Below are 13,005 nucleotides of genomic sequence, written 5' to 3' on the forward strand. Positions count from 1 at the left end.
CGCTAAGCAGCGAGTTCTCGAAACGTCGAATTTGGTCCGTTACGTTTTCCACGCAAGAACAGACATATGTGATCATAGGCGCGAACGGTGGCGTGACCTAAGTATAGTGGGGGTCGTCTTAAAGATGAAACAAAGAAATCATCTAAAGTCGTTCAGTTCCTTGTGACGCGTCGAACGTTACACAGTGAGTCAAAGATCTAACGCCGAATTTCTAACATTAAGTCTCATACCGTGCTACTCTATTATTGCAGCGTGATAAGTTATTAAGTGTTTATATCTATTCATTCGTGTATATTAAGTGTTGGAAATATAAATTTTAACTCTGTGAGCCACAGTGTTATCATACCTGAATCACCCCTATTATCTTAATCGAAATACGGGGATCGAACTATTCGTGGTGTCGATCATTCTGATCGTAACGGGAATTTACGACTCCCGTTGGCGCGTATTCTAACGACCGCGTCTCCCCGCGATAGCTCGAAAATACACGACTATTATGATTATATCGTTAAAGTTTGAAAGAAATCCGAGACCACTGCATGTGTCGAAATTGTATTTAAAAATTTTTTTAAAATTACTGGATTCCGATATAATATCATGATAAAATATGCGCGAAGGAAAAATTAGATTATTCTTCTATTTTGCGGCGATTTTTAATAAAATTTTTCTCGATTTCGAGATAAAATGATTTTGTGCGTACGGGTAAACACAATCCTTTCATCTCTTTAGTTAAAGCAGATATAAATAGAAGCTTTCGTGGTATTAACATAAATAATGCCTTAAGCGTGTCAGGCGTACTTGATAATGTCGAACGTTGATTTATAACCGTGAAACAAGTTTATCACGTCGCATTATCTAAATTTAATCATTCACAAGGTGTGCTAAATAGCGACCCACCCCAATCAAAGCGATGAAAATCGGGCTTAAACGCGAATCAATTAAACTCTCGTTGATAACATCTTTGAAACAACACGGATCTATAGCAATTTTCTTGTAAAGTATGTATGAATAACAGCTCGTTTCTTTCCTGAAATCAAAAGGTCGATATCATTTACTTTATGACATAGACAATTATATCGATCGATAACTTGCTACCATACTAAACGCTTTAAACAACGTATTCAATGAAAATAGATAAACGAATCAATAAACTTGTGTATTATTTGCGTTGTGGTAAGATGGTTTGCTTAACGTTAATTTAACGTTATATTAAGCGGGTTTCTCGTTGAATACATTAAAAAAAAATTATTTAATTTAAATAGACAAATTTGAATTTTATACATTTTCTACATGCATACCTACTACAAAAGGACGAATAATATACAAATTAAAAAATTACATTTCTTCCTCTAAATCATTCAACCTTTATCCTATACAATTTAGAAAACCAAAATAGTATAATAATTCTCTAAAACGTCATTTCAACGAACAATTATTTCGAGTATACGATAGACATTTTGTCTTTATCACCGTTACTTTGTCAGTTATCGAAGTAACCAGTATCGTTAAACAGAACAAAAATCTTTGTCGAACTAGACATTTTCACCGATTTCGTATTCACCCGCAATATAATAAGATTTCCCCGATGTTGACGACGAGTTGGTGTCGTAACGGTGAAAGGGCTGCGACAATTTGTATTTATTTTTACGGCGTGACCTACGTGTAACAATATTTCAACATAATGACGCGCGCGTTTATTATTTAAATTATGCGCAAAAATCTGCGGCTAAGAAGCGCTAGCTTCGCCGGCACAATAATGAGCGTGTCGTTTGAAAAATCGCGCAAAACGCTGCTCTCTTCCCGTTTTTGCTTTCATTTGCGATATCTCATTTTGCTGGAAGCGTTGCGTTTTAATTAGTCAATTATTGTCTCTATAGTCAAATAATAATAAATTAAATACATTGTCTGTTGCGATGCAATTGTACGTTTAAAGAAGAAAAGAGATTTTCAAATTGATCATCCAGAGAAAAAGTACAGACAAAAAGTGATCTAAAAATATAAGCGTATCGGGAAAGAAGTATAAAAGTATAAAAATATACAAAAATATCGGAAAAAATTATACGAAATGGAAGGAACAGCGATAATAAAAGAAACAAATTTTTCTCTCGATTGCGATTTCGTTACAACTCTCTGTATCTCGCTTTGTATAACTCAACAGGATTTCTAGGGAAATTCAATAATATTGTCGGTACGGTAAAGTAACAACAAGGGGTTGCAATTTTCTTTGTTGAATTTCTCTTTTTTTCCAACGTAATGTCATATTTCCAAGTAATTCTACTTTAACACCACGTTTCTTTGTTCTGTTACGAGGCATCTTATCTTGATATGTAATTTCGCTATTTCGTTCTTATAACGTTTCTCTTTTCAATCCCGTTTGTTGGTTAAAGAAATTCCGCCATAACAAACTCTTTAATTTGCATAACGAAATATGAAAATACCATGGCGCAGTTGAAAACATCAAACGAAACAACAATTAGAAGGTCTCTGCAGCTGATAAAACAATGTTGGGTCGAATGTTAGATTTTAAAGAACAAATGAAACTGGAAATGATAAAAACGTTCTATAATATATTCGACGATCTGTGTTTTTCTCCACTGAAAATATTTGCGAGTGGATAGTTCGCAAAATTTAAACATCTCGTGTGTGAACGTAAAAAATCAAACTTACAGAATAATAATTTAATTAACGAGGGATTACAGATATTAGGTACTTAATACGTTTTTATTCGAAACATGCATGGAAACGAAGGTCCAGAGAAAATTGTCCCATTTCACATTATAAATTCGTAGATTCTCGTATTAGGGATCTTCAATTCCATCGATTTTCACTTTCTACTTAAGAAAAGAGTAAAAACAGAAAAGTATTGACGTATCTTCCACAAATCGATTCAGAAAGTTGGACGAAATGCGCGGCGCTGCAATTCCGATTAGCCAGCCACAAGGGCGGTAACATATGGTCGTAGGGAGGAAAAAACGGCAACTCGTAACTTTAATTCGTTTAGATAGGGGTATATGTAGCCACGAAATGGCTCTCGGTCGGGAAGAAGTAAAACTCGCGGATGCGTTTTAAACTTGCTTGAAGGCCTTGTATTCGAGCCACCCTTAACGAACGTATACTTTCGCTTTTTTTTCTTTCTTTATTTCTTCTTCCCCTGTTCTTTTCTTTTCCAGCAAGCTCTCGCAGCTCCTCCTTTCTTTTCAGCTTCCTTCCATCGTTCCGAGAGGAGAAAGCAGTGCGCGGGACTTGACCCTTCGTGTCTGAGGAAACCCAATTGAGTTCTGAACCGCAGTTATCCGATTATCACTATATACGATATATTTGTATGGCTTGAGACGATGATAGCAAAGGCACATGCGTGTGTTGGTCTGCAGTGGTTAGGTTGCTTCAAGGTGGAGATACATTCCGCGAAAGGAAGCGAGCGATTAATCACGTTTTACTAGACTTCGAGCTGAGCCAACCAATTTGCCCGGAAAGGTCGTTGTTTTCAGATAAGAGGGCGAGAGAAAGGGGGAACGAGAGACAGCTAGTGTTCCCATGGAACAATCGACGAATCCGACCGTGATACGGAGTATGGACAAACAATCTTATCTACCGGCCAAGAGATAGGACTCTCAATTTCTACTCCTCTCTCCCTCACACTGTCTGTCTGTTTGTCTGTCTGTTTGTCTGTCTGTTTGTCTGTCTGTTTGTCTCTCTCTCTCTCTCTCTTGGTTCTTGCTGCTCCCTCCTTTTCTCTATGTTCCATGCTCTCGGTTCATGCTTCCATGTTCGAGTCGTTCTACGTTCCTCTCAACGACACCGATTCGAGACCCAAATCTCTTCTTGGATGGATCCTGTAGTTTCGGATATCTAGGTGAGAGCGACATCCTGTCGTGCCACATAGAAGGATACAGTTTATCGTTGTCAATGGCGCTGACTGATAAATATTGGTTGACGGGAGTATCGCCATGAAGCAAACAGGTGTTCCAGGTAGTGGTAATAAAAAGGAGAAGCTGCGACATTTTTTCGATATTATATTAGAGGTCGAAAGATTTGGCTGGTGAACATTTTTCGCAGGCACTTCTAATCTCTTCCATTACAATATCGATACACGGTGACAGGGACTGCCAAGATCAATTTAATAAAAGCATGAAGATAGTATACGCGTAGATAAACGTATAAAGTAGATAATAATGCAGAAGTGTTAAATTAAATTTGCAATGAATTTCATATTTTCTGAATTGTTGTATGCGAAGTAAAATGTACATTTTAAGAAGCCAAAATTTTAAAGGATCTAATAAAATGTAAAATCGAAAGTTCGTCCCAACGTGAGAAGAGACGACTAGATAAAATAAATAAAATTTTTCGATGGATACATGCATCTGAATCAATGTGGCTTGATACGTAATGTGTAATTATGGAGGAACGGTGTGTGAAAAACTGATAGACAATTAGAGAGAAAGAGAGAGGGCGTGAGAGACAATAAATGAGATCACATAAATCGCGTTATAACAATTTAGTTTAATTGCATTTAATAAATATTTCTTCCTCGCGCTGTAAATATATCTACGATGAATTGAAAATTTTCAGCACAAACATATTGAAAACGAATGAAAATTAGTTATTTCTGTACGATTCGTTTAAGAAGATTGCTCTTCTACGATCAAAAGGAAATCAAATAAAATTTGAAAATATTTTGTTTGTCGTTTTACCGCTACACTAATTTAGACTAACGATTGTAATCCACCGTCAGATTAATTGAAAATTCTGTTACGTCTATATGTACGATATCAAGCATAGAGCATCTTACGTCAACATCATATTGCAATCAGTGTTAGGACTGTTGAATTTATGGTCGACTAAATCCACAAATTACTACTATGCAAGTAGTTGGTCTAAATGCAACTCACAGCCGTAAACATAGATACTGGTATTTACGCCATACCAGGTCACGGTGGAGCTGTTCAGCAAGTCTAACGTTAATATTCGGACAAACTGAGATCGCTTTTCTTGCACGACAAATATGGTTACGTAATAATAATTCGGTATTGCGATCAAGTATTGGAAAGCTTAATGAGAAAAAGACAAACGATTATAGAACACGAGGAACGATATATCGCTGTTCAATTGCGATAGATACCTGTTCATTGTTAGCTATAGTTACATATCCAAGATGAATCGTATTATCCACATAATGGTTTAAACAAGAATAATTTCTTATCATCGAAAGTTTGGCCAGGTTTTCCAGCTAGTATTTAAAAAAATGCAGAAATAGATGCACACTTAACAAGATAGAAGATAAAAATACAAATGTTTTAAGCTGTAGCAACGTTGAGAATGGAAATGTGGATGAGAATTCGTAGTCTGCAACGAGGAACGTATTTGAGGAGAATGGCAATGCATTCTCGTTAGTCAAGCATAATTTAAACTGGATAATGGGTGATTGACGTCTGAACGAGGAAACTCTCTCAGCCATCCATCCCTACATCTGATTCCGATGTACAAACCTAATCACATTCGTAGGATAGGGGACGAGAGAATGAAAGGAACGAATAAAGTAGCTGCGAACAGCAGTTACCTGATTTTTGTATCTTTATCGATCATTTTTAAGTTTATACGCTTATTTTGCTATTTGCTTTTCGCTTATCTTCAACGAATACCGTATTCGTTGTACTTTTTTCTGTGCATGTCGTATTATCAGCTACTTAGAAATACAAAAACGACAGTTCATCAATGGACGAATATGTACTGTATTCCTATCCAAAAGAGGAATTACGCTGCTGTAATAAAGACGCGAATAAATTATTCTGGCTACAAAGTATTAAAAATATTGTACGAAAGAAGAGGCAGAAAGAATTTCAAAATTACGCAACAGAGTGATGATAATCTGATCGCGAACCACTCGTTAGAGCTTCTTAAGTTCATTCACTCGTACCGTTAATCCACGCTTTGTTCCATAGAATATCCGCGACACCGTTCCAGCAGACAAATCGCTGCTAAATTCTATTCTCCGTAAAGCTTGGCTACACGCCAACGTATCCGACGCCGTGCAACAAACTTATTTAATTATTTTTCAATCAAGAAAACCCGTTGTCGAGATGTGAACGGATGAGAGAACCAGTTACCCTAAACTTATTTAATTATTTCCTCTTTTACCTTGCACGACGACACTTGCTCGTGTGACGCAAAACGATACGTCGTTCGTAGTCAGTTACCATACCTATTTTTTCAGGTAATGTTATTCCGTTATGGGACGCCTCATATAGTACATAAATAGTCTCCAGATGTACTAAAAGATCGCATGCAGAACGGAGATAAACTATCCAGAGACACTGGGGAAATAGAAGAGAGAGAGAGAAAGAGAGAGAGAGAGGGAGAAGGAGTAATTTATTTTCTTCGTTTCTTCCGCAAATTAAACAGGTCGACCGAAAGAGCTCGATTCGAATTCCATAGGATCGGGTTGAATTCGTGCTAGAATTTCCGTGGAAGGGACAGAATCGAAGGATACGTCTGTAAGAATCGAAGGATCCAGTCGCAGAACCTGTACGTCTGGGTGAAGAGCATAAGATTCGAGATTCGGAAACGGTAAATTAATTCGCGAACGACAAGCCCAGTCGGCATTGCTATCGGCCGTCGTTTCTCCCTCGGTTTCAGGGAATAAACATCAGCGGCAGAAGTTGACCGGCGACCGGGAACGACGTCGCTACGATGTCGGTTTCCAGGTCCCGGCGCATATCCGAAATTCGTTCAGCTAACCGTTCCCCCTTGGCTCGTGTTTGGCACCGGGCTTCCTACCTCGTTTCTCTACCTCCGTTGTATATCTGCATCGGACGTCGCGCGTCGCGCAACCACCGGGATTTCTACATTCGCTATATACCTAACTGTGTCGATCGCAATCCGCGAACTGCTGCGATGCGAATTGATATCTAATTCGGGTCCCGGTGATCTGCGAAATTAGCGGGCTAACTGCTTTTGCACCGGGGAACTCTCGGCCGATTGCGCTCCAATTTCGAGTTTACCGAGAACTGTTTGATGATTGACTTCGACGCCAGAATCGGGAAACATGCTCGATTCGCTTCGCCACAAGAAGTGTATTCTATTTCTGCTTCGTTTTCTTTTTCCTTTTCTTCTTTTCTGTTCCATTGTAGGAAGTGAATTGAAATGTATATAGCTGTTGAAATAAATTGAGCAAGCAGAGGTTTGAACGATTTCCGATTTTCGTAGTGAAATTGAGATTTTAATTTATAGGTCCTTTTAGAGACTGTAATGAAAATTTATTTAAAAGAAAGAGAAATTCGATTCATCCGATAGTGTCTATAGCATTTTGTACGTATGTATTTTCCCTGAACCACAATATATTTTTAAAACAGTTCGAATTTAATCATCGCATCAATTGGAAAACTATTTCATCGATTGCGAATATAATTTTCATTTTCAGATAAAATCTAACCAAACGAAATTTTTATTTTAAGAATCGTTCATTTCTCGTCAAAACCATCAGCGTCGGGTAAAATTGTTGACCTGAACCAAACGAAAGACAACCAAAAGCAAACGACACCGTTAACTTTTTCACTTACCGATTGGCACGTTGACAGCAAAGAGAACGACAAGAGCGCGATGGCAGAGCATTGTGCACTGCATGGAAAACGCGATGAATCGTCGTTGTCGTCGTCGGTCGGTGGAACCAGTAGCTGTTCCTTTATCTACTTAACGCTGTCATCTTCCGCGAGAACCTCTGTTTCCAGTCTTCTGATGCATAGCATGCCTGAAACGATCGAGAACCATGGTTAAACACATTCGTTAATCGTTATTCTTTTTTTTATAATATGAATATTTCTGTGGCCATCCCGGTTGACAGATTGAATCGGTTGGCTCGATATTCGAACGCGTCTATTTTCGACGAACGGGACAGAACTACACTTCACCATCGTCGCGCTTTATCGGCCGTTTCCACCGAGCGAACTTTCGACTCGTGCAGCCTTGCATCGCAAAATTGACTACCCTAACCACTTCCATCGTCGTTATCTGGCCTCAAGCTGCTGTTTCTCCTCGATGATGTTCGATCCTGTTCCGCGAAACTTGACTAACAGCTCGGTCAAAGACGAACTCCGGCTGATGTTTCATTGGATGTGGATCGATCGCTTTGTTTCATAACCAAGCGACGTGTAATTGTTCAGAAAAATTTTATTTTGTATAAATTTGTATGACTACATTGCGTTGTTATATAAAACATTTTGAAGTTTCATTAGCACTACTAAAAGATAATGATAAAAGGTAGTAGCATAGATTCAAAATAAGAACATTTGGCGTATCTAATACTATTAACTATTAATAATACCTTTATATCCTCGTGGCGTCTTTCGCTCGAGATATTTATATTTCTATATTAATAAATATTTATATTATTTAAATCTATATAAATATAAATTTCGTTCGACTTTGTTGTCGACAAAATTGTTATCAATCTCTATACGTTGAACTCGGTCGAGCGATATCGAAAAAAAAAAACGGCAAACGATAACAAACATATAAAAGAACAAATTCTATCAAAATACACTCATCGAATAAACGTTCTTCGTTTACATCGATCACGGTCGATTACTGGACACTGGAAAGCACGTGTCTATCCGCAACGCGCGTTTATTCGGCAAAACGAAAATCTGTAACGTATGGTTATTATTGAAATTGTTGTCTGACGGTATTCGGCGAGCGTGTTACGATTTCCCTTGCCGCTGGACTAACGCGAGTTTGTTAATTTTCCATATTCCACGGGACATGCGTTCACGGCGTTACGTTCCGCTTTGTGCACACCATTGAACAGATTCGTGGCCTTTCCGTTCGACCAACACGTGTAACGGCACTGATACGGTTTCGCGTACGATTTCATCCTCGATAAAGTATTTGTAATTCTAATCCGCGATCTAAACGATCGACAAAGAGGTAGCGTAGACTCGTTTCCGCGTTGCCTATATCGTCGAAAATTATTTTGTATAGCCGCGTCGGCGACTTGATCGTTCATATTGGTTCACGCGTCTAGACAATAAATTGTTAATTACCATTGACGGTAGTTTGCTTTAAAGCATGAACAATGTAACGAGCGTGTGCCGCGACAATTTTACCAATTCGCGCGACATTGATTTTCAAAGTGATCGACGAAATTATCTGGCCCCACGGTTCACCGTTGCTTATTCGATTTGTAAGTGGGTCAACAAGTCTCGTTATTAGCTCACCGTGCCTGACTATTGTGCGGATATTTATCGATTTCGTGCTCGCTTAATTCGTTTGTCTCTAGTGCTTTTGAGAAGAGATTCGAAAGGAAAAGTGGCTGTGAAAGTTTCAAAATCAAAGATTCCAAAACAATATATAATAACAATTGCTCTTGAAAATAATGAAGAAAAATTTTGTTTTTAAAGTATTGATATTTATAGTATAATCGAGATAGAAATGGGAACTTTTGATAACCAGTGTATCTAATTTTCCTCGTTCATTAAGGAACGCGTTAATACTTGTATATTTTGACAAGGGTAATAACCAACTGCAAGTATGTAAATTATCATTGAAAATGAGCCATTAGTCGTAACGTGTATCTGGTCGTTCGACAAATGAAATGAAAATTTTAATAGTAAAGTAGATACGAATTAATTTCTCAAAATACTTTCTCAGAGATCTGTATCAAAATCTCCTTGTAAATCACATAATCTTATAACATACATATTGGGTTGGTAACTAAGTGATTGTGGATTTTGCCATTAGGTGATATTGACAAAATTCGCAATTACTTAGTAGCCAGCTCAATATATGGTACCTTGGTAATTATTGTCATAACGAATTAAAATCGAAGAAAAAACAGGATAAAGATCTGTAGTAGCATATGAGCGTAGAAAAAGTCAACGGAAAATTCAGATCTGGGATTGTACCTTTGAATACTAACGATTGTTTTGGTCTACAAGGTCTAGGAGCAAACGAAATCGGGAAAGATTGTTATTGCTGTTTCCTGTAGTCTTCAGCTAGAGTTACACAAGAAGGTTAATTTTATGTGGTAACGCTCGTTAATTGATTGATTATTATCCTTTCTGCGATCGACATAATAAACAGTATTGAGCAAGCGACGATTATAACTGGCGTACACTATCTCTTGTACTTATACGAATTTTACTACAACTGACTATTACAAATTCATCCACTCGTTTCTTATCAAACAACCTACACGTTTAATACATTTCAGATCTATCCTCGAGGCGATTTAAATAAGTCGGGGTAAACGTATGCTATGGAAATTTGCGAAGCGCGTGCGACAAGAAAGGTGAAGTTAAATGTAAATTGTAAAGCGTAATGTATGTTGCAAATAACTGACGGCGCTTGTGCGTTATACTGGCACGGCGAAATTATTTAAATTGTAACGTACGGTCTAACTACAAATAAATTACACGGTGAAATGTGTCGCGTGTCGACGAATATAATACCTCGTGAAACGTGCTAAGTTTCTACTCCATGTTAGACATACGGAGAAGACGATACCATAAGTTATATGAACATAACATCGCGTGATTATTGCATGCAATATTGTTCTTGTAATGGAGCCAAAACTTAATACGATGCGACAGTTACTTATTACTAAAGATTACAGAAATAGATTAATAAGTTTACATTTGTACTGCTTGTTACACATTGTTTATAGTATAGATGAAATTAAAATGGAGATTTAAAGAGGAATATAGAGAATAGGTCACAGTATAAAAAGTTTCTACTGTTAGTTCAGAAGATTCGTAGATGAAAATCGATAATAGTATTATCTTATATATATAATATATATTATATATTGTTATTACTATTATATTTACATATAGTAATTTATTATATATACATAGATAATTTTAAGTAATGACATACGTTAAATGTACAATTTCTATCATCAGTGAAGCATTGTTATTCCTCGAAAGAAGAAATGGTCTCATGTTACAAAGTGAGATTCAGTTCGTTTGAACTGCGAACCTTCGAGGGAAAAGAACGAGAGCAACTTTGTCCAGCCATCGTTATACACGTGTTCAATGGTTACTTTGAGCGCCGAATCTCTTTATAATGGAAGAACGAAGTCGCTAGTGCAACCTTACAGTTAACGTTTCGCCTAACTTCGAATTTTTGACATCGTTCACATCACGAGAGAATCTTCGACAGAGAAGCTTCTAACATTTACATCAAGATTCTTCGTTGTACGATCTTACTTAAAAATTTTAGATAAATATACCTATTATCGCTATAAAATTATTATAAAATGTTATAAAAGATCAAAGTAATATAAAAATTGCCTAATAACAATAGCAATAAAATTTCAATGTCACAATTTCACGATATCAAAATTTCATTATCAACTAAATTTGGCCGAGAAGACTTCTAACTATCTATCGAATATACGACTTTCGAGTAAAAAATGAAATTCAATTTCCACGTGACTCAAAGGAAAATCATATTGGGCGCACTCCGTGCTGGTGAAAATTTTGATGGCAATATTTGCGAAACCACTGATTCCTACGTACGTCTCCGCAGTGATGGGACGACGAGGCGACGTAAAATGCGAAACACGGAACACGAAATACTTCAGTTCGTTATTGGCAAGGTAAAGCCGATCTATACCACAGCAGAAATAGCGGCGGCGGATGCAGCACCAGCACCGCAAGCAACTTTCACGCAGACAGCTGAACAAAAAGAGTCGGCGAATGGGGTTAACTTTAATTTACATTTACTTCTACTTATGTACTACTATATCTATTTACAATGCATGTATGTGCGTACATATCCTTGTCGTGGTGACTGCTGCGTGACCACCAGCTGCGAATGTCTTGAGTTAACAGTAAGACAATTTCAAAAGACAACTCTTCCTTGCGGAAACGCTTGCATTCCGGTGCATGTGCCTATTAAAAGAACGTGGATCGCGTACCTTTCCCTTCATTTTTTTTTCTTTTTTACATGGTTCACGGTATCTAGTAGAGGTCAGTGATTCAAGATATTATTGGCTTGTCGGGAAAGTTCGTAAGGAAAGGTAAAATACTTAAAGGATTTTATAGAATATTTACGATGACTTTTTGCGAGTTATTGGTTAGCTGCATGATCGCTCTCCTGAAGAACTTTTCATCCTTTTTAGCAATCGATCGCTTCAAGTGGTTTTTGCACAGTCCTAAAATGTTCTGTATCTTGTCATTATAAAAAAGTTTTGCGTTGAAAAACATCTTTGCTATTAACCGATCTCAAACTTTTCTCATTAATTGCTACATTTAACGTCCAACTGAGGAAATTCGTCTCAATTTAATACTTTGTTATTTCACATTTCCCAACTTTAAAAACGTTATGAACTTTCCGAACGACTTAATATTTTAACAAACAGTTATCTTTACCTTTCTTCCTTTAGTGCAGCGAAAAATGATGATAACTGTGTCTAGATATACCTCAGAAAGGATACATTTGAGGTTTCTTTTAATTGAATTATACTAGGTACAATCGTCATATTTTTCTTCTTTTCTTATTTTTAAGACAGTAGTAACTGATATTCGACATGAAATACAAAACTCCGAGAAAAGAACAACGTGTTGAACAAATTTCCTACGTTTTTCACTCGAATAGAAAGCGAATAGAGCTGGAACTTCAGTTGCTTTGAATTATTCATTAATCGCTAGAAGAATTCATAACTCGATCTACCGGTACGTGTTCGAAAAAAGAATTACTGTAAAATATCTTGACTCGGTTTTCACTTAAGAGTCGTCCATGTTTAAAGCAACTTTCCATTCCGCATCTTGCGAAACTACTTCTAGGAATCGTGCCGCATTTGCATAAATGTTATCTTTCAAACTGCAGTTCTTCCTCGGCGACGGTTTTACTTTCTGGTTTCTGACAGTCGGAGTGAAAACCCGTGTTGTTTACGATCTGCTAAATAAAATGTAAATAATGCGTCAACATATACATATACTTTGTGATCATCGATCATTTGCATTCAAGAAAATAAAATATATCTCTTTCGTTCAACTAACATCACTT

At 37.1% G+C, this 13,005-nt stretch overlaps 1 protein-coding gene across 4 annotated transcripts in view; it reads right to left on the reverse strand.

Annotated features, from left to right (window-relative positions):
* Positions 1 to 13,005, reverse strand: part of LOC126918375 (lachesin-like) — a 227,293-nt gene that overhangs the window by 140,974 nt on the left and 73,314 nt on the right. For all 4 annotated transcript variants that reach the window (XR_007711314.1, XM_050726230.1, XM_050726228.1 and 1 more), the window contains one exon: positions 7,557 to 7,744. Coding sequence is in view for 3 of the 4 variants with exons in the window: in XM_050726230.1 (XP_050582187.1) it covers positions 7,557 to 7,620 (64 nt within the window). In the remaining variant the exon portion in view is untranslated. The remainder of the gene's footprint in view (positions 1 to 7,556; positions 7,745 to 13,005) is intronic.

This window comes from Bombus affinis, chromosome 7, assembly GCF_024516045.1.
Source record: "Bombus affinis isolate iyBomAffi1 chromosome 7, iyBomAffi1.2, whole genome shotgun sequence".
Classification (NCBI taxonomy): Eukaryota; Metazoa; Arthropoda; class Insecta; order Hymenoptera; family Apidae; genus Bombus; species Bombus affinis.